We start from the raw sequence: 22,779 nt of genomic DNA, 5'->3' as shown, positions 1-22,779 counted from the left end.
ATTAAAACCAAAACAAAATTCTCTCCTCGCTCCTAATGATATTAACACTCCTAGTAACACTTGCTCATTATAGAATACAGTTCTAAAACAGGCAGTTTACTTCTGCTGATTTTTCTACACTTCTAGGGAATATCTGTTTTCAGGCTGTAAGACTTCATTTAGATTAAATGCGATGACAAATGAAAAAATAGAAGTAAAGCATTTAGCTGCTTTCTGGATCATGCTGCAGTGGTTTGCTTTCATAAAATGGTGGGTCCTCCTACAGCTGAAAATGTGCAGTGCAGAGACGATACAAGCTAAGATGAATTCACATCTCCCCCACTCCTGCTAAGTCAGTAGGGTTCAGACTGAATTCTGGAACTAAAAAATGCCATCTATTTCTGTAATCGATTGTGGATATAATACAGAGCATGAAATCTGGGGGGGAGGTTTCAAACCTGATAGAAAGCCCGAGGTACCCCTGTAAGAAATACTCTGACAGTGGAAGCAGAGCTTCAAGCAGAGCGTGAAGACTTTTTGCCTTAGGAAGGGAAGGGCTCTGGCACTGTGGGAAAAACCTGCAAGGGGACCAAAACATTTCTGTATGAACAAGGGGTGCTCTGAGAAGGAAGTTGTCATGCTTTCTGCCCTCGAGGCTGCGGGCTGCAGCACTTCAGTTAGCATGGCCGAGCTATGATCAAACATATTCTTTTTATTGCAACAGATGACAAGACAGTTTTTGAGCAGACATTCAATTATTGTACGAAATAGATGGTTGAGCATAAGGGGAAAGTTCTCTTTTTAGATAAAGCTGCTCTTCACTTGGGACTCCTGTAATCAGAAAATGTATGTGTAGCAGCTGGATACTCCTGCCTCTGCGAGATTTTTGGATCTACATCAGAATTTCAAAGGTACAGGCTTCTTAAAACGTCTCTGAGGTACTGGACTCCAATGTCAGACTAATGTATGTAACATGCTGCAGTGTAGGTAAATAATAAATAGCACCTTTCCAATGCTGTCACCTTCTTAATAGGAACAGTAAAAAAAAATGGTGTTCCTTTTCTGCTAAATTTATCATCCGTCAGTGACTGCTGGGTGAAATCCACTGGTTGTACAAGGAGTGAGAATTTACACTCCCACCGTCCCTTCCTCCTCGCCCTCCGCCTCCCCGGCAGCCACTGCCAGCTTGCCCGTTGGCCCGGGGAGCCAGCCTGGGGGGACATCTCTCAAACGCCAGAGCTCCCCGTGGCAGAGCGGTACACCCAACGCTGCTCGCCGCCGCTTTGGCACAGGCTGCGGGCTTGATGATAGCCGCTTTCAGGCTTCTCTTAAAATTTGGCAGTGGTGCTTTCTGCCACACTGAAGTTGCCTCTGATTCAGAGAGAGATGTTCCTGTGCTTTGAAGGCCACGTTGGCATTGCCTGTCTGCGCTGTTCCAAGCAGATACCCTGCTCACCTGCTAACCCACCTCTGCCCTGGAAGAAGGTTCCTTACTGTTAGAAAATGAAAGGATTAACCCCTTCTTGGTCATTTGGTTTTCTGCACCTTGCTTTCCTCATGTGCATTTGGGAGACAGGAGATGTTCAAAACCTCCAGGTCCCAAACAACGTTCCATTATCTTCTCTGCAAACCTGCCAGGGCAATGGCAAACCCACGACTAAGTGCAAGTGCGGATCAGGATGAACAAGATGGCAGTGCTGATCAAGGTCAATCAATACTGCTCCAAGAAAGCAAGCCACCTGCAAGCCTCCTGTATTAAATAGTGAGGTGTTATAAGTAAAAAATCTCCAAAAAGCAGTACATGAAAGAAAACTAAGGAGAAATGTTTCCAGTGATGGGAAATACAGAGGTTCTTGAATTCCCCCTATTGTTTGTGGGATTCAGTGGTAGAAACTGGTGTAGAGTTTGCATGGAATTGGATTAGCTGTTTAAGGTACCTCCTGCAAGCCAAATCAAACCAGATTATTCACTGTAGCTGTCCTGCAAGTGTATATGTGTGTGTGCCTATCCCAGAATATATTGAGAATTTCTGAGATGTTAATAAAAAAATTCTCACTGCAAAGTCACTGTTTATGATCAACCTGAAATATTTTGCTCACTTCTGGTAGAACCAGCTCATGTTGACTAGCCAATGCTCCGGCCTCTACACCGTCTCAGCACGGCTTCGGTAGCGCCACAACACAGATAGATACACAAACTGGCCGTCTCATCTGCAGCCACCCTGAAAGACAGATTGGGGAGTTATGGCTGCAAGAGTCAGGGAAGTGAAACTCTCTCAGTGTTTCCTGAGGGGGCATTGCAGGCAACGGTGCGATGAGCCAATTTTCTGCTGTCTCAAAGGTGACAGTAAAAATGGCATCAGAGGGTTTCTGGTTCATTGTTTCTCAGTGTCGCTTCCCGGTCAGATGTGTTCAGCTTGCAAGTAAACATTGCTTTGTATCTCAATACCAGGAAGGCACCTCAGAAGGTGAAAGCTTGTTCAGTCTGTCTCTGTTACCGGCAATACAATTTCTACTCTTAATGCTTAGGTGACCAGATTACGGAGCTAAATCAGGGCATTGAAAAGCTAAGAGCTGGTTTACTGCATTGCTGCGTCTACCTCTGTTTATTGCTGCTGTATTAACTCCTCCAGGCAGAATCTCATGGCGAGTTGTTTGGATTCTTTCCCATTTAAATACATATATGGATAAGAGTAAATGGATGGATTTTCATCCTGCAGAGCAAACCCATGCCTGCTGAAGGGCCTTTTCTTTCTCTGATACCTAATCCTTTCCTTTGGCAAAGTAAATAATGAGACACTTCTACAGATCTGATTAAGCTCCGAGTCCCTTTTTAAATGACAGAAGATCAATACTATTACTAAATCCATTAAACGGTTCTTCACACTTCAGTTGTGCTCTCTGTAGGATATATGAGAAAGAACAGAAGGGTATTTTGGCTATTATAAAGAAAATGCATGATAAAGCCTCTTCTCATGTTCCACTTTCTCTCCCTGGCTCCAAGCCTCCCATATCTTCCAGAATCCCGATCTCTCAAATCTGGCTCACAGGCCAGAATTAGCCAGAGACCTGGGATGCAGGCAGGACTTTTGTCTTTCGGTGTCTTAAGCCAGGCTTGAATCTGTCAGTAGTATCTGGAAGTTCTGGGTTTTGTTTACTCTGATGACAAGTAAGCTGAAGTAGGTCTCAGTTTCTGTTTAGTTTTTGGTTTAGTGCCTGTTTTTTGCTGGCACACTGAAAGCTTTCACAGTCCCTGGATGAGAATCAGGGCACCGCAGTTCTGTGCACATAAGTGACAATACAGTTTTGCAGCAGTTTTTGAGGTCTCATATCCATTTTCAAGCCAATGATTGACCATGTGTGAGGAAAGGCTATAACCTTAGGGAAAGGAATGGGTTTTCTTCCCAAGCCAGAGCAGAGGGAGGTTTTCTGTGTGATTTGATGAAGAACGGAGTCTTGGCTCTAGAGCTCCCACACCGCAGGCTGGGCTCTGCGCTTCCTGGTCTCTTTTTTCAAACAGCTCTCTGAGGTAGGGGATCTCCTTGGCATTTTAAAAAACTGCCACAGAAAGCTTTGGTGTCCACAACATGGCATGTTTGTTGGGAATGAGCAGCTCTCCCCATTCCTCCTGTCAAGAAGAACAGTATGGCTGTGACAGGTCATTACCTCCCAGTCAGCACTAGTTACTGCTTCTACACTCTTACCAGAAAGGCCACGTACCAAAAAAGCTGGGGATATTGAATCCCCTTTCTCCACCAGAGGTGGTGCCTCCAAATCAGATAGTCCTTTCATATCTCAAAGGTTAAAGGCAAAGTGTCATAATAATTCAGAAAACGAAGTATGCAACCCGACACACACCCGTGCTTGTCTGTGGCCTGATGTCACCGCCAGCCAACCTGAGAGCTCCATCTGTATCCTGCTCCCTGTAACCGCTCTGTAATTATGTCTCATTGTACAGCATTTTTGTTCAACAACTTGCTGGCTGTTTCTCACATCAAATGAATTATTCAGCAGCAGACTGTGTTCTTGTTTCTAACAACAGCAGCAACAATACTTCATGCTCATAGAGTCCCTTCAAAAGTGTGCTGGAAACATTATTTGCTGAGTTCTTCCATACCCAGCAATAGAAGATGGGGCTAGTTCAATGCAGTGAGAAATGAGGCTCAGCACAGCTCTCTGACATGGGCCAAGTAAAAGAGGGAGCTGTAGAACTAGGAGAGAAGTCCACCTTCTACTGCTCTACGCAACTTCTCTTCCCCTCTGAGCTACTTTTCAGCAATGTAGCCATGTGTCAGATCCTCAGCTACTTTAATCAGCATTATTTCCTTCAATGCCTTGGGGAGATGCCAACATTTGTCTGGATCCAGCCCACATCTTCAGGCTAAATTCTCATGGATTTCCCATGGGTACTTAATATTTTTTTAGATGTCTTTAGCTCACTGCTGCCATCAAGAGTGGTGAGTGTTTGGATTATTTCCTCTCTGGGCAGAAGCTGAACCCCACCAAGTTGGGTTATGAGGACAGGCTGAGTTTGTATGTGCAACACACTATTCAATGAAGGTGGATGCTGCATGTTTGTGCCTGGCCACTTCACCTGCACTTCAAAGGTACACTTGGAGCCCGTGCTTGCCTGAAGGTCTCACATAGCAGCATATGTAACAGGCTTTATGCAGCCACTGGTAGTCTTGGAGAGTGAGGGACCGACCTACTCTGCAAGCAATGATCTGGTCTCAGCAATTAACACCTTTTAACATGAACTTGGGCATGGAGCCCGCAATGGGTAGGGAGTTCTAGCAGCATCCTACAGCTTGGTTCCACGTAACCAAGCAGCTACAGATTTGACTCTGGTCTTGCCACAGCTCTCCCATAGAGTATCGGATCCAATTCAAAGCTGGCTTTGGCCTGGAATTAGATGTTCAGTGATAGGAGATCACTAACATCACTTCAGTGCCTTCAGAAACTTCATACTACTTGTGACTTGTGTAGGACACATTTCTTCAGTGTTCATTAAAGAAGGAAACACTGGAATGCATGCATTCAAACCCCATGACCTACCAAACCAAGTCCTCTGTTGCGCATGCTTTCTACTGTTGGGAAAGAGCAAACAGCAAGAAAATATCTTTCTGGATGATACTGAGCTACTCACTACCTGTGAGTACAGGATAAAAATCTATGAAGAAAAGAAGAGTATCCAAAGCATAATCTTCCCTGGAATCTGGACATAGATTAACAGTTTCCTTTTTTTTAATTTGTTGAGCATCTTCTGGTTTTCTGTTCATGGTCAGGTGCGTGAGCTGCTAAAAAAACAAGGCACCCAGAAGAGCTGGGGATTCAAATCTATGGGTTGCATTGCCTGTGACCTCTGCCTAGAAGGTTTTGAAAGAAATGTCCATCTTCTGTCTGAGTGGGAGATGCTGGGGAAAAAACTTGCAGGGTGTGGTGAACAACACACTAGCTCTTGATATTTGTGCCATTGTTCTTGAATGCTCCCATCTTGCTCTGGCATTATTAACCCTACTTGTTTTGGATGACTGGAATGTGCCTGACTGCAAGGTAACCTAAAAGAGCAGAAGGAGTTTCTTTGCCTGGTGAAAGAAAAGCGTGAGTGATGTTCCCAACAGATTGTGACTCTCAACTGTCAAGTAGTGTTTTTCTTAGCTGCTGAAGCACTGCAGAGCTTGGGCAGCTGTAGAACTTGTTAGCAATACTATAGAAGTGGAACAGGTATATTGATTTCCACCCCCACCCCCAAGTTGGTACTTTATACCAAGTCTTATTTTTGCTTTGTCTTAAAATTTGACCACATGTATCCTTTAAAAAGCAGAGAGATGCAGATCTGTTCTTTCTGTGGAAAAAGAATTGTGATTTCTGATTTCCTGGAATTTAATCGTTAATCAAATACGATGCAACTCCGTAAGGAGTGTTGGCTGCACAGATACAAAAGCATCTGATGACAACACAGGAGAAGAAAAACTAGGATGAGTCAAAACAGTCTGGGGCGAGACTTGAACATGAGTCAACGATGTCTTGCTAGTGCAAAGAATATATAAGTAGGCCTATCGTATATAGAACTTCTGAAATAATGCTTCTGCTCTATCTTGCACTGGAAGGCCACACCTGGAGAACCGTCCTGCTTTCAGCACTGCACTGCAATAATGATGTAAACCACCTGGAAGGAATCCAGAGGAGAGTGAGGAGAACAAGCAAGGAGCCAGAAAACTTGCTGAGTTGCAGAAACGTTGATGGAAGCTGAAAGAGCATAGTCCTAGAGAAGAGCCTTTCACAAAGATCAGGAATTGCTGCAAAGCAAGAGAATAATTTTTTGGTCCTATCTACTGTAGCTGAAACAAGAAGTAATTGCCTTAAATCACTGCAAAGGAGACTTAGTTTAAGCTTTAGTAAAAAGTCTGTTAACTTTCCATCTATGAAGGCAGTGGTATTCTGTCATGGGAGGCTTTTAAGAACAGGTTAGATAAACATCTCTCAGGAGCAGTTTAACTTTATCTGACCTAATTGCCTTAAGGCAATGGGGTGATGTAGATGCTCTCTTGAGGATCTTTTCCAGTCCTATTTTCAGGCTTGGTATTTCCTTAGATTTATGGTGTGAGATGACGTGGCTTGGCTTGCTCATCATGAACAGAGCTGTGAAGTCCCTGCAGGGAAGCTGTATTTATCCTGGTGATGAGTGAAAAGGAGAGATCTCATCTTTCATTAGACAGCCATCTTTCATTAGTTAATTGAGTCTAGCTGACATTGCATCACAGAGATGTAAATGTTTGGGATCCCTAGAACTCTACATCAGTCTCTAGACTAATAACAGGTGGAGTGGGAAATGGCTGTCCCACAACACTGAAAATAAGTGAGATGTCTCTCAACAACAGCATGTGTCTTAGAAGAAGATACATTGCTTGAGGAGAAAAATGGAGCTCATTTTGTAATGGGAACCTGTACTAATGATGCTGTGGGGTTCCTCGTTTTTCTGTTGATTTGAATTCTGACTGTGTATGCTATAAATTATAGGGTTTTCCTAACTGACAGTATTGTATTCCCAACCACTGATCTGAGAGTCAAGCTGTGCAGTTACCTGTAATCTGTAGATTCAGACCCTATTCCTGTGTACAGCTTTTCATCTTCTTCTCTCATATGGAAATAATTTTCCAGAAGTCAATCAAATGTCCCAGACTGACAGCCTCAAGTCTGCTGAAGAGCAACTTGAGCTTGCCAGGTTGAGGTGAAAACTTAAGTTTGGGATGCTGCTGTGACGTGTTGGTTTGGTGATGTTCAAAGCAGGCTTTTCTCTTGCTCAGCCCTTCCATTTTGCTGGGCCACTGACTCGGTAACTATTTTTCTGTGCTTATATGAAAGCCCAGGCCTGTGTGATACATCAGCAGGCAGCATTGCCTGCCACAAACATTAAGAAGTGATGAGCTGAGCCCCTCTGAATCATGAGAGCTTAAAAAAACTCAGGGATTTTTACAGTTTGCCTGTTCATGTTTGGAGTCCTTACTATGCAGGTTTTAAAGGGCTTTTAGAAACAAGGACCTGCCTCTACCTCAGGATGACAGTGCAGTCCCAGCACCAAAGACTGGGAGAGTAAAAAACCGTGAGAGTTGCTAGCAATGGGGATATGCCAGTCAGAGGTCAGCCCTGGCTTCATGAGCCACCCCCGCGGCTTGCAGAGCTGATGTCAGAGGTTGGCCCCTGGACCACAAATGGGTCACACATCTGTTCTGCCCGGCTGATGCCAAGATCTGTCTTTTTGTGACCATCCTGGCTCAGCCCCCATATCTCGCTCAGCCAGAGGCCATCTAAAGGACCCCGTGACAGGGCTTGCGTCTTGGCTTGCTAAGCTTATTTCAGGGAATGGGCTTATGTGCTCTCCCTGAGTCAACGCTCAGAGCTTGCCAACAGGCAGCTGAGCCTCGGCGATAACCTACTGCATTCAGCAAGCTGTTGGTTGGATCTAATTCAGCCCCAGCGAGATGCAGGAGACCAGCTCTGAGTGAAGGAATATGCCATTTGCGTGTGGCCATTTTTCTAACCAGAAGTTTGTAGGAGTCAGTAATGAAACAGCTGGATTTTATCTGATGCCAAAAGCTTTTCTGTAACCCAGTATTGCTGCTGTGTGAAGTGGAGGAAGTCTGCAGCTCTGTCACCAGCCCGTTTCAGGGAGCTGATGCCACAGTCCATCCAGCACGTGACTTTCCCCTGAGGCTGTTCCAGGCCATACTAAGCTGCTTTCTTTGGGCTGCTGTCACGAAATGAGAGTAACATTGACAGTCAGACTGGCTGAAAAGCATCCATTGCTGGTTAAGAAAGTGAAAATCCTTGTGTTTCCAACTGTAAATCCCCCAGCTGTCTTTGCTAAGCAAAATCAGAGAAACAGTTAGTCCATCTGTTTCATTCTGGGTGATCTGAATACTGTACTTTTTTCCCTAGCAGCCATTAAAACACATTTTAATTGTAGTGTTGCATGCTCAGCAACAGTTTCTGTCTAGAACAAGAGTTTAAGATGCTGCTGCAGGAGAAACATGGTGTGACTGCATCTGAGTTTGGATTGCTGCTGAAGCAGAGGCATTCACAGCAAAAATCTCCCCCCACCAAACTGGAAGAGCAGCCTGCTTTATGGACAACTTTGACAGAAGTGCTGGAATCTGAAGTCATCAAGAAAATCGAACAACTCCTTTATCAGCCTTGGAAAAAATATCTCATTTGCTTTGTTTCAGGTCTCAAAATAACTCTGTCCCCAAAACACATAATGAAGGTGGGTTACCAATTCCAGCTAATACAGGTCTTTTAAAATGATGAGCTTATGCATGTCATCCGCGTCCCCCCTGATCTGATGCTGCTGTCCTGTGTTGAAAAATGCATTAAGGCAAGGCAGTTGGTCTGTCTCTTGGTTCACCATATGGAAAGCAATATAAAGGCAAAAGAAAGGGATCAGCATTTAAAGGTCCAGCAGACAGCCGCTGCCTGAGGTCCCCTCCTTGTGTCCTCAGGAAGATATCAGTCTCACTAGTCCTCCCTCTGTCGTCCAGGGTCAGAGCTATGGTAGGGTCTGGTCACCCAGATGCCCAAGTCCTACTTGGCACAAGTCCTACTTGTGTCACGGATGGGAATACTTGCTACCAGCTCCATCTTTCCATTTTTCTACCATATTCCATTTCTCTATTTCCTCTTTCTCTTGTGTTTCACTCCTTGCTGTATCTTCCATTCCAAAAACCCCTCCTCCACCCTGCAGTCAGAGCTCCTGCCAGGCCCTTCAGACTTTCAGCTTCTCAGTTCTTTTCAGATTTCTCTTTCTCCTCTGTTCCTTTTCCCACCTAAACTCTCCTTTGAGATATTCTCATTCTCCTTTCTCACCCAAACAGGATCCTGGGCTGTGAATTGGATCTGCTTTGATTGATTTGTCGTGAGACTTTTCACTCAGGCTGGTTTCCACATTCAATAAAGCTCTCAGTTCCCTTTGGATATCTTCTCCCTCCTCTCTCTCCACAAGGAGTATGTGTAAGCAGTCATGTTCACGGCAGATTCATGGCCAGATGAAAGCCTGTAGAACTGGGAACTCATAAAAGCAGTAATCGGTAACCAAACATTTGCCCTGCTCTCATTTCAAGAGTCAAGTAGTCAGTAAAAAGGTGTCAGGACTGGTTGAGCTAGAGCAGGTCCTGCTGTGGGATGGACTGGGCAGCAGGACAAGGTCTGGTCCAGCTCTGTCTCGTACATTTCTGCCCTCAGGGCTGCACCCCACATGCACATGCACACCTGCACACTCACACATGGCATAGACCAAGAAATGCCTCCGTAAATGCTGCAAACAAAGTTGTTGGTTGAGATGATTTAATATTAAATCTAGCTTCTGTTACTAGGAACCAGGTCTTTTTCCTTTCCTTTCAAAGTGATTTTTTTTTTCTTGGCAGAGTTCTTTATAGAAAGCTTTGCTGTCATCTTCATTGTTCATGTTTTGCATTTTGGATGCCAGTATTTCACAGTAGCTAACACCAAACCTTTACAGTACTGAGGTAAGCTGGGGTCTAATATGGAAAATGTACAGTTTCCTATGAATCACAGTTTTGATATGTAGGTCTGACAATAGACAAGAGAACATATGCTCATATGCTTCTGTTAGCTCAGCTCTGGGGAGAAAATAGTATACCAAAGAGAGTACACTGGTGATTCACCCTTCCTCTGAGCTAATCTCCCATCGCCTCTGTTGGCGGCTGTGGTGCCCAACAGGGAGTTCTTGTGAGTGCCATGTGTAACAGGCATCTGGGCACGTGTAGTCACTGCAGATCTGGTGGCACGACTTGTATGAGGATTCGTGTTGGCCCCAAAGCCCCAGCCAAATTTATCTTCTTATTCTCTAATGCCCTTGCCAGTTCCACCTGGCTACGTTATAGGTTATTTCCTCACCAGCGATGGGGAGTTGCCAGAGGTAGCTACGAGCTGGCACGGGTTCGCACTCCCCAGCGGGCAAAATAGAGTGAAGGGGAGTCCTCTGGAAGGAAACAAAAGTTGTGAAAGTTAGTTGTTGCAGAGCTGCTGCTATTTATAAAACTTGGCTGGCAATAAAGGAATGTGAAAGGCTGCAGGTAGAGCCCGTGAAGTCAGCCTCTCTTGTAAAGCAGGTTCATTTGCCACTGCCGTGGTTGAATAGTGGTGTACATGGGGCTCACAGCTACAGCCAGACCTTTTTCCCCCACCGAACACAAATAGTAATTTTGCTACATAATCTGCTTGTTCAGCTTGTGTGCCTGCACTACAGCAGAGCTGTAGCAGGCAAGAAGCAGATCTGGAGCCTGTCCGAAGCAGGCAGCGGGGAAAGCAGGAGGTCCCGGGGCAGGGAGACGCGCGGTGCTGGCTGCTGCGCCCGGCAGAGGCAGCCCCAGCACAGAGGCAGACCCAGAACTCGCTGCTCATCGCAAAGTGGAGGAGGGAAATTCAGGAGCGCAGCCTCTGGCTCCCAGTTTGCAGTGGACAAGTCAACTTGCTAAATGGGTCCTCGTATTAGCAGGTGAAAAAGATTTGGAGGCCGTTCAGTGTATTTGCTCCTGTACAGTTGTGCTAGGAAGAGGGGGAAAAGGTGTATTGTGTTTCTTTCCATCCTGCCTCATTCCCTCTCCTTCCCCTTGCCCTCTTTTCTGTCCATGTAGCATAACAGATGCTTTCCATAGGATAAGGAGTGGGCATGAAACTAGGGTAACAAGGTGTGGTGGGCTGACCCTGGCTGGATGCCAGGTGCCCACCAAAGCTGTTCTATCACTCCCCCTCCTCAGCTGGACAGGGGAGAGAAAATATAACGAAAAGCTCGTGGGTCGAGATAAGGACAGGGAGAGATTATTCACCAACTACTGTCATGGGCAAAACAGACTTGATTTGGGGAAATCAGCTTAATTTATTTCCAATCAAATCAGAGTAGTGTAATGAGAAATAAAACCAAATCTTAAAACACCTTCCCCCCACCCCTCCCTTCTTCTCAGGCTTAACTTTACTCCCAATTTCTCTACCTCCTCCCCCCGAGCGGCACAGGGGGATGGGGAATGGGGGCTGCGGTCAGTTCATCACACGTTGTCTCTGCCGCTCCTTCCTCCTCAGGGGAGGACTCCTCACACTCTTCCCCTGCTCCAGCGTGGGGTCCCTCCCACAGGAGACAGTCCTCCACGAACTTGTCCAATGTGAGTCCTTCCCATGGGCTGCAGTTCTTCATGAACTGCTCCAGTGTGGGTCCCTTCCACGGGGTGCAGCCCTTCAGGAGCAGACTGCTCCAGCGTGGGTCCCCCGTGGGGTCACAGGTCCTGCCAGCAAACCTGCTCCAGCGTGGGCTCCTCTCTCCACAGGTCCTGCCAGGAGCCTGCTCCAGCACGGGCTTCCCCGGCGGTCACAGCCTCTTTCAGGTACATCCACCTGCTCTGGTGTGGGGTCTTCCACAGGCTGCAGGTGGGTATCTGGTCCGCCATTAACCTCCATGGGCTGCAGGGGCACAGCCTGCCTCACCATGGTCTTCCCTATGGGCTGCAGGGGAATCTCTGCTCTGGTGCCTGGAGCACCTCCTCCCCCTCCTTCTTCACTGACCTGGGTGTCTGCAGGGCTGTTCCTCTCACATGTTCTCACCCCTCTCTCCAGCTGCAGTTGTGCAGGTTTGGTTTTTTTTTTCCCCCCTTCCTACATGTTATCCCAGAGGTGCTACCACTGTCGCTGATGGGCTTGGCCTTGGCCAGTGGCGGGTCCATCTTGGAGCCAGCTAGCATGGGCTCTATCAGACATCAGGAAAGCTTCTAGCAGCTTCTCACAGAAGCCACCCCTGTAACCCCCTGCTACCAAAACCTTGCCATGCAAACCCAATACACAAGGTAATTTCCTGAGCACTACACAGTCTACTTATTTCCTGATTCCCCATCACAACCGCTACTGGAAACAGTTGCTGTAGGCACAGCTCTCCTGGCTGAACAGAGTTTGAGCTGGCCCCTTGCTGTGACAGAGAGAGCATTGGTCTCTGGGAAGCCAAAGAGAGGGGGTTTTTCCCCTCCCTGCATCTATGGGACCATGTACACCCTCTTCCACCTCACAGGCTGCTAAAGTCCTGTATTGCCACAGGTTTCCTCTCATCTTCTTACCAAGTATCCATGAATTTACCTTCCTTAAATTGTAGCTGTGAGAGAAGCAAGGAGGGTGTATTTGCTTTTTATCACCTTCACTGAGGCAGCATTGAGACTGTTGATGGTGCGGTAGCTTAGCCTGCAGCATTTAGTAACTGAGGAACTCCTAAGAAGATCAACTCAGAACAATCTCTGGAAGCCATCTCATACCAGCTGCAGCAATACAATGTCCTGCTAATTGGTTATGCAAACCCATGGATAGTATTAAGGAACCTGATAATTTACTGCAGCCTCCCAGGCATCCCATCTGGGTGGCAGATTTGCCCAACACTGTTCCTCCTTATTTAAGTAACTCCTGCCCCAGCCTCTAAACTACTGTGCAGAGCAAGGAGTTTCACAGTAGAAACTTGGGAGGAACATCAGTGTGCTTCAGGGTGTAGAAGGAAAGGTGAATAAACGAGCAGAGAAGAGGGGCAGTCAGCAGGTCCTGTGTGAATTTGGTTTGATTTCCCCTTTGTCCAGTGCATACCCTCCCCCTTCCCTTCTCCTGCCCCTTGGAAAAAGAACAGAGAAAGGGTATCATCAAGGGATTGAGCACAAAGAAAACAATGCAGACAAAGCCTCTGGAGACCTCACGTGAAGCATCACAAGAACACAGCCACTCCTGGACCTGCTGGGCTGTAGTTTGGGGAGAACATTTACACATATGAAACTTGCAGAGAAATTCTGGGAAAGCAAAACGGAGATGCACAGCGAAGGGGGTTGCTCTGCACTCAACATCCTCCTCTTCATCTCACGGGCTCCTGGGTTCACTAGCAAGCAAGGATAGCCAGACCTTTGTCTTCCTGTCAGTTCTGGAAACCAGTGATACCCTCTTCTTAATTTAAACAGAGACCTCTCCACCCTGTCCAGGCCACTTTTACCAACTGCAATTGTTAACACATTTGGAAAAATTCTGCAGCCAGCATGTGTTTGTATTATCCTCACACTTTCAAAAATGATTGTGCTGGAGGAAGGAAGCCTCCCCCTCTTTTGCCCCCTCCAGCTGGAAAATCACCTCTAATCTTACTGCCCTTTTTCCTGCTGTGTATCCTGCCCGTTAAAACTGGGTCTTGTTATGAACTGCAAATAATGTGGCTAAGCCTTTGGCCAGGTTTTTTTCTAGTTCAATTCTCATTCTGCTCATGAACTTAGCTAGGTTTGGCTTGGATTTTGCATCCCATGATCAGCTCATCCCTCCCTCATTTCGACCTCAGTTTTTGCTTGCTGTCAGCTTTCCTACTGCTCTGCCTGGCATCTGCCATGCCATTTTGTTCCTGCTGTTTTCACATGTGATGGGCGAATGGGCTCCCTTCCCAATGGGGTACCTGGAAGGGCCTGTGTTTATTCCCCTATGTACCGCATATCGAGGACATAGGCATATACCACCTGGCTGAGATAAACCCTTTTTTGCTGTTTTGGCTTCCAGGATGTGTATTCTCACGTTGCCATTTGACTGCTCCACAGAAAAATACCATCAACTTGTAGTGGACATGACCACCTCTAACAGAGCGTCTGTCTGCCTCTCTAAGTCTCTACAGCAATGGCTGGATAACTTAGGTGGGATTGGGTGGCCTCTGCCCACACCTCCACATCTCGCTTTTAATGACCACTCACTGGAAAAGGTGTACAACTGTATTTAACTATGGACTCTGGAGGGTCTTGTTGTACACATAGACCTCTTTCTTGGGGGGCTTGATAATAGGTTCTCCCCTTTAGGGCCAATCCTTATTTCATTCTTCTGTTTCCTGCTAGGGCAGTTCTTGGACAAAACCACAAGTTTCTCCCTTGGGTATTCTCAAATTCAGCAGTGGCCAGGAGACAAACTTGCCCGTGGTCTTTTAGGGCCTTGCTCCTCTAGAGCTGAAGAGCCCCTTGATGTGCTGGAAGTCAAATATGCCTTCTCTTTCTTTCTGCAGAAGATAAAGCCTTTTAGGAAGTTTCAAAGGCTCTTCCCTACTGCCCTGACACATACAGTAGAAGTGGTGATGTGTCTGCATGTCTTTCCCATTAGACTGCAAACTCTACTGAGATGTTTGATACTGCAAGGCACAGCTGGCTACTACGGGGAGAGTGCAGTCCACAGGAGCTCTGTTGGCTTTGGTGGCATTGCTGCTGTCTCTCTCCTTGACATGTGGATGGGCCCCACCTGGAGTTTTGTCCATGTTTCGTTCAAGCTCTGTGTCACTGTGGAAACATGCAGATGCTACATAGCTGGCAAAACAGTCCCTGACTGTTTTCTCTTTGGTGACTTCCTTCTTCCAGCTCCTAGTGTGAGTGTGCACTGCTTGCAGGTACCCTGAGTGTCCAGCTATGTAAGGACAACCATTTTCTGCAGAAAGGAGGTTGTTGTGTAGCACCTGGAGGCTCTCTGAGATCTTTTCATATGCACATTCACAAACTTCCCACTTTCACCCACACTTTACAGTGCTCCTGGAGGGAAAGAGGCTGAGAACTGAGGAGACTGTATTTTGGAGTTTGCTGTGCGCTTTTTATACTAATGTATACATGGGACTGATGCAGTGACAGTATGTCAGTGAAGCCATTGCGAGGGCTAAAATTGTTTCCAGACAAAGTGACAGTCCATGGACCTACATCTCCAGTGACTGGAAAACACCCTTTCTCTTACCTTAAGGTCATGAGTAACAAGCTCTGCTTGCCTGAGCTTTCCTGAGGCAGAGACTGTTTGCGTAGATGGTGTCCTCTCCTCCTGCATGGCCTGCAGGATGAATCCTCATTTCACTCCTAGTGAACAGACACACGCAGCTGTGGGATAAACTGTCATGAGCAATATGAAGTAGGGGGAGTCACCTCTATTTGAATTTGCTACGTGCTGTGATGTATTTAGGATATGGAGGACAGCACGTGCCTGAGAAACGGAATTGTATTAGCTCTGTGTTTTATACAGTACCAGGTACATCTTGCATGCACCCAAGCACACCTCTGCTTAACCTTTTTTTCTGGTCTAGTTAATCATTATTACCTACAGAATTCCCCTCACTTGTCCTCTTTGTCTTTAACTCAATTGTTGTCCTAGCAGCAGCTGTAGTCTCATTTATTGCTTAGACATGTAGTGGTGGGCAGAGGTGCTTGCTATTTCTGGCACAGATGTATGAACCATGGGTCATCTGAAGAAGGTGACTCTGCTGCCTCCAGGATGCAGCCCTTTCCTTCACAGTAGCTGCATACAGTGTTCCTAATTTTGGGAGGCAGCTGCTTTCCACCACCCACCTGAGGAACATGAACTTCTGGTGCCATCACAGGTAATACAAGTTTCACACAACTGATGTAGGTCTACCTTATCTCAGAGACTTCTATGCCACTTTAAGATGGTCTCTTCACCACCCCAGTGTGGGCTGGATGTGTCCCTGAACTAAAGAATACAACTTCAATTTTTTCAGAGACAAAGATAGAGATTTGCCTTTTCTCTTTATATTTCTCTCTCAGCTCTTTCAAATTTCGGCTAGAGAAAAATGTGGTGAGATACCACAGCTGGAATGTGGGATGCCATAGCCAGCAGTCTGCAGATAGATACCACATCTAGCGGGACGAAAGCAGACAGCACTTGGCTGAACTTTGTCTGTTCAGCTCTCCATGTTTCAGTTTCCATGTTTCGGCTGAGGGCCAAGTGAAGTACCTTCTGGGTATGCTCACTTCATACTGACCACCATGGGATGAGACCACTCATGTACATCCTGCAACTGGGAGCAGGTCCCTGTGGGCCACTGATGGGGCAGTCACACTGGAAATGTGTTTGTGGCACTTACTGATCCCATTGCTAGCAGTTTCAGAAAAGGACCCCTGAGCCAAGGAGCCTGAACTCTTAGAAGTGATCAGACTGCTGGAGGAGGTCTAAACAGGCCCTATGGGCTGCTGAAATAGGCTCCAAAGCTATTGGTCCTGCCCTGTTTGTCAGCACCATGTTCTCCTACAAAAGAAAAAACAGGACACAGGAAGCACCAACACAAGGTGGGAGAATCAAGACCTCAATCCAATGTACTAATAATACTTAGCACTGTACATCACTGTACTGTTACTTACAAACATTAACTAGTACATCCTCACAACACCCCTGCGAGGTAGGGAAGTATTATTATCCCCAGTGTACAGATGGGGAAACTGAGGCACAGAGAGGCTAAGTGACTTGCCCAAGATCACACAGCAAGGCGTTGGCAGAGCCAAGATAAGAATGGAGACGTCCCTTGTTCCCCACCCCATGCTGCCCCCCACTAGACAATGTTGCCTGTCTGGACACGGGGAACCCAAGAGGTCCCTTCGAAAAGCAATGCTTGGACTTGTTGCCTATTAATAATTTTTATTTGCCTTTAATGAATTATTTCACAGTTTTTCCCTCACACTGTACACCATGCTTTCATAGTCCATTCAGCGTTCTGTGGTAGCCCACAGCCTTCTCCTCCGGCACCGGGACAGCTCTGCGGGGGGTGGGGTTCGTAGGGTGCTCTGTGCTTTCATTAAGAGGATGTTTAGAAACAGTTTTCACTGGCATTAGACTGGGAGCGTGTGAGCTCTCACTGGAGACTGATAACACACACTGGAGAAGCAGGCAGAGGGAACTGATGGTAAAAAGGCATTTGCTATCCCCTGCGAAATGACCAGCGGCTCTCGGTTTCTTAGCTCTTCCAAGCTCCAGTGATCACTCAGAGTAGAAACTGTTTGTCTCCAACTTGCCTGGTCAGGAAGTCGTTTTCTGGGGATTGCTTCCCTAAGGGTAATAGGCAGTCAGCTCAGGACCAGAAAGGTCCCGCAGCATTGCCTACTCCAGAAGTGTGACACTGTCTTGGAACAAGGCTGGCTGTAGCCATTGTGCTCTCCTGCCATGGGGAAAGGGTATTACCATGGTTGGCAAGCAGCCATATCCAGCATCTGTCTCTTTTTTTCAAAACTGGGATTCAATGAAGAGCAAGGGAGAGTGGATGGATGAGGAGATGAGGAGATGAGGATGAGGCAGAGCAAACAGGAAAATCCACCAAATGGGCTTCTAGGAAGGAAATGTTCCCCCTTGGGCACTTCAGCTGAAGCGGCTTCATTTTCACAAGGCTTCTTTCTCTCTCTGGGAACATCTGCTGAGCTTCATCTCTGTCAGCTGGATATATCGTATGACATTGGTATCTGCAGGGAAAGAGCACACACATACATGTACTACAGTGGTTAGAACTCCCTGTGAAAGACAGACACACTGCACCTTCATCCTTGGTGCATCACCTGGAGAGCAACATGGCTCCAGCACTGCCTGCATGAACAGCATCAGTTGAAAGGGGCTCTGAACCAAACCCTGCTGCTTTGGTTTTGGAGGACCTGGTCTGATTTGTGCTCACCATCCCTGCTGCTCACGATCTTGCCTCAGCTAGTTTTTACCTTCTCTCTGATTACTCTTGGTCAGCACAGTTGAATTCACACAGTCGAAACTATCCAGGTCATCCCTGCCTGTCCTTGTGGAATGGCACCTCCGTTGGCTTCCCTTCCCTCAGTGCCTGCATGCAAGCCCCTAAAGACATCTTGTGTACAGTTACGCTCTGCCTTTTCACCCTCCTATCCCTTTTACAGCCTATTTCACTCTTCTCACATTTTTCCCTGATGAGTTGAATTGGGAAGAGCATCCGTTACATTCTCTTTGTACCCTTGCTTTCCTTAAATTTCATATTTGGAAGCCCTTCCACCATGACACTCTCTCTCCATTTTTGTCATATGCGCTATGCTGCACGCTGCCTTGTCTATCCTGTCTAATGAAGTTCCTAGGGGTAGAGAACCACCGTTCCATCCCTGCAGAGAGCTGTGAGATCTCACTACTGTGCAGGTGGGAAGCTGAGCCTTCTTTTTCCTTCCAGTATTTCAGTGCATCAACACAGCACACAGAACACATGAGTTTTCCTGGCCCCAGCAGTGAGGGAACCTGTTCACTCTGAAGCACAGATTGATCTAAACAAGTATGTATCCCCAGACAGACCTTGTGTTCTGCAGTCATAGTCAATCATTTCTCAAATCGTGTTGATTTACTATCAATCACGAGGGTGGCTTCCCACGCACATGGCATCCACATAGTGGCAAAAGCCATGTGGTATCAGAAGCAAGCAAGCAAAAAAATAGCCACTTTCACTTATGTATTGATTGAAAAATGGTTCTTTGCTCACAGCCTTACTCAGCCAGCCAACCAGGGCCCGCTTAGTCCATTTAAGTTATTAGATCCTCAGAAATCAATATCTGAAGTGCACTGCAGCCCACAGTCAGAGGGCAATCTTGTCTCCTCCTCATCCAAACAGCCATGTGCCCCACACCAGATAGGGAAATGAGAAGTGCTTGAGCTTTTAAAGAGATGAGTAAATTACTGGTAACACATCCAGCAAGCGTGGGTATTGCACCCACCAAAGCAGTTGTGGGTACAAAGTTTCCTTTAAACATGAGAAGTGGGCATCTCTGTTGTGCCCTCAGCCACAGCCAAGACAGTGGCAGCCGGATCAGCTTCCCTGCACACAGAGCTCTCCACAAACATGCTGTGGGGTAGCAGCGAGCTGTGGCAATGCTGTTGTGGCTTCTCAAGCTGTCTCTGGCGAGGTGGGTCTCCCTACTGAGTCTTCTGCAGGTTCAACTGCATCATCCTAGTCAGTCCAGAGGGTGGGATTCAGTGATTAAGTTATTTGCTCCATTTGGGGCATTCTTAACAAGCCAAGAAATTCTGCTGTTGCTTGTGTTAGACAAGGTGCACCAGCACCCTGGGCTGTTTATGCATTAGCATTTCATACCAGCCCAGCAAATTTTAAAGCAGCTTTTTTAAAAACAGAATTGGTTTTAGTTGCACAGCCTCTCAGAGTGAAGAAATTCAGTTGAGTTTTAGGCCTTGAATTTTAGGCCTAAAATAAAATCAGTGCACGTGGCAGGCAGGTGACTAATGCCCAGCAGCGTAAAGGCAGAGCTCATAGCCTGGCCAGAGTCCTGCTGTGCTGCCTGCACCTCACTGCAGTCTCTCTGCTCTGTGCCCTTCTAGGCACTGACGGGCTGCAGCCTGGGTAAACATCCCTGCTGCTGAGGTTCACACTTTGAACGTCTGCCCGGTGCAGGTGAGAAGTGATAACTGCCTAGGCATGTTAGGAAATCACACCTGCCTGGGCCTGCAGGGACTCAACGCCTGGCTGGGGGGGTGAGGTGGGTTCAGTGCATAATTGGGCAATGAATGGTTGCCAACTCCCTTAGGCTTGCAGGTAAGGTAGCTAGCTGCTGATAGCACAGCTTCACCCACCTGGGAGATTTCTACATGATTGGGAAGCTGGGGCAAAATAAGGTGTAGCCTGATAGAGGGTGGGAGATACTCCCATTGAAAGTTAGCTATAAATCTCCCGGGCAGGGTTTGGCATGTTTTGCTTCCTTTTTGAGGGCCATTATTTTACCAAAGAGGAATAATGAGAGCAGCACTCTCTTTACAGAAGTGGAACCCTGTCTTTATCAAGTCTTTTCCATCAAATAGTATTGCACCATACTCTACTGGCAGAAGTATTTCAGTTAAACATAAATGTTAATGAAGAGAAGACTCTCATCTCTCAGTGAAGAAGAAGTGATCCCCTTCTGCTGATGTGGGAACAACAGGTGAGGACAACTCAGATGACTGGTCAGGCCCATACAAAGAGATGCTGGCAAAGCTGCAATGGGAACACCTCCTGGCTCTTAGGACCATGCCTGTGTCCTTGTGCAGAGTGGCCTCCTGCCATTTTAAAGGTCATTTCTGCTTCTCCCTGTAGTTTCAGAGCCCAGTTGCTTATCTGCTGTGCAGACACCGTGGCCTGGGTTTTGTTCCCAGGACTTCTGAGTCGCAGGTGTTCAGGAAGGCAGCTCCACACAGCATGGGAAATCTGGCTTGTACGTGCAGTCTGCGTGATGCCCAAACGTGAGCTTTCAGCGTAGGGCTGTGGGTGTTTGCTGTTGCCAGGTGAGCCGATGGTCTGGTCTCAATCACAGTCAGAACCTACCTCGAAGATGTGGCCCCACCCGTGAGAAAGAGCCAAACAAGGCTTGAAGGTAAGGTATATGTTTGGCTGCCCGTGCTGCACCAGCCTCTGGACACAGAGTTCATGGAGGGCTGCATGCATACTTTGCACAACTTAACAGCAGCTTCCCTCTTCCCTAGTAAGGAGGGTTATACAATTATCTTGTGTTATTTCCATCTGCTTTTGTGATTTTTTTGTTTGGAGGGAGCATAAGAAATCAGGCCAGACCTAGCCCTCACCCTTGACAGACAATAAATAGCCGTAAGGGATTTTCTGTGCTGACAGCCCTTTAGAACAGTAAAACCCTTTGCTAGCTAATTCCTCTTTACCATTTAAAATCTCCCCTACCAAAGAGAATAACTGACAACAATTTGTGCCAAAAACATTCCTTATTAGGAAAAAAAAAAAAGACTGTAATACATGACTGTAATAATAACCAAGTGTTTTTACCAGTGAGCGTAGTGAAACCTCAGATAAAGGAAAACAATTGCATTTTGCAGATGGAGACACTGAAAGTGGAGACATTCACTTATTTCAGGTCACATAATGATTCTTGATAGCGTTACCTGATTCCTACTGCTGTGTTTTAACAGTCACATCCTTTCTTACCGTATGTATTCGCTTCTTTCCCCCTGAATACCCTTGAAGTTTTTCCATAATCATAAATAAAACAGTGGAACAATGGCCTTGAATGGTCTAACAACAACAGGGAAGAGTCTCTGATGCAGAGCTGAAGGCCAAAACTGTTTTTTGTATACATTAAAGGCCTTTGGGGACACTTTCTGGTATGTTTTTGCAGCAAGCTGTGGTATTTGAAGCTGTTGCTGTTGAATAAATTAACATTTATTTCAAGAAGCAATGAGGGATCCCAAATAAATAGTATCACTGGGGGGATGGGGGACTGGAGAGCACAGAAATACATATTTAAAAAATGGAAGCAAAGTGGTTCAGCTAAAAGGACTCTTTCATATCTGAGCCTAGTCAGAACCTCAAGGTTAAGATAACTTCTTATTTTTCACTGTCTGCTTTTTCTCTTGCATAGACTTCTCCATTTCCTGCTTCTGGCAAGGGCTGAAAGCAGAAGGGCACGCTGTAAACTAAAATAGGCTAAACTGAGCTTTTAAGCACATTTGCTCAGGGAGTGTAGGGTGCACAGCTGTGCTGTCAGACCGCCGGGAGCCCATGGCCAAGTGCAGCAGATGGGACCCAGCATCCTTATGGAAGGTGGAAGAGGAAGGAGATCCCAGCACACCCCTAAGCGCACCCTCCCTGATGTTCCTCTGGGGCACAGCCACCGCAGAAGCCCCGCAGGACCGATGCCTGTAGGATGCCAAGCACAGCTAGCTAAGCCTCCCTTGCCTTCTCTGCTTCAATGAATGTCAGCTCCACTGTGCTCTGCCAGGGCCCAGGGCCACTCCTGTTTCATGCCCAGTTCTCACTCTTCCCTCGCAAGTTCAGGTGGAAGAGCTGCTCTGTGGGGTTTTCTTTGCACATGGCTTCTGTTTTGCCTTCTCGTGATCCTTTTATTTTTCTTTGAGTATTAGAAAATTCTTTTAACAGAAATGGTTTAAACAATAGTATGGTTTTATCTCCCTATTAGGCAGTTCTTTGAAAAATAGAAGCATCATCTCTGCATTGTGGTCTTCTACCCCCTTTCTGAGGTTGGGTAGGTTAGTATAAAGGTGGTTGCTCTGGCAAGGCCAAGTTGTTTGAATATGTAATTTCTTTGCTGTCCCAAAATGAATTTTTGGGTTTTGACACATGGATGACAGATACTTGGCTGATTTCAAGGCAAAAGCTGAAGCATCCTTGATAAATGTTTTGTGAGTAAATGTCTGTCTCTTTGATCAAATTAAAATACTAACCCTTTACTGAGATGATGGAAGGCATGGCTATTGAGGATTACAAATAGTGTCCTGACTTTGCTAAGGGGAAAAAGCTTGTTCTCAGAGTCAGAAAATGTAAAGGTCGGGATAGACTCTTCCCCATCCTGCTTTCTTCTACAAAAATAAACTAGTGAGTGAAAGAGAGGCAGGATCCCCTCCACACCGATGGCATTCCAGCAATACTGTTATCTTCCAGGTTGTGCTGCAGCCTCGGCAGTGGTTAACCTTTGGTCACTGCAACCTTGCTGCACTACGAGAGAGTGCTTGGAGGGGAGTACGGCTAAGG

At 46.5% G+C, this 22,779-nt stretch overlaps 1 protein-coding gene across 1 annotated transcript in view; it reads right to left on the bottom strand.

The window, feature by feature from the left end:
- Window positions 1-16,970: 16,970 nt before the first annotated feature.
- TTC9 (tetratricopeptide repeat domain 9) overlaps window positions 16,971-22,779 on the bottom strand; it is a gene marked incomplete at its 5' end in the record, with an annotated part of 28,909 nt that continues 23,100 nt past the window's right edge. Inside the window, one exon of the mRNA XM_082317742.1 lies at window positions 16,971-17,743. Coding sequence (XP_082173868.1) covers window positions 17,664-17,743 — 80 coding nt within the window. The 3' untranslated portion in view covers window positions 16,971-17,663. The remainder of the gene's footprint in view (window positions 17,744-22,779) is intronic.

The sequence above is a fragment of the Platalea leucorodia genome (assembly GCF_965183815.1).
Source record: "Platalea leucorodia genome assembly, chromosome: 7".
NCBI classification, from domain to species: Eukaryota; Metazoa; Chordata; class Aves; order Pelecaniformes; family Threskiornithidae; genus Platalea; species Platalea leucorodia.
The sequence above is the reverse complement of the archived record's forward strand: the minus strand, read 5'-3'. Positions and strand labels throughout refer to the sequence as shown.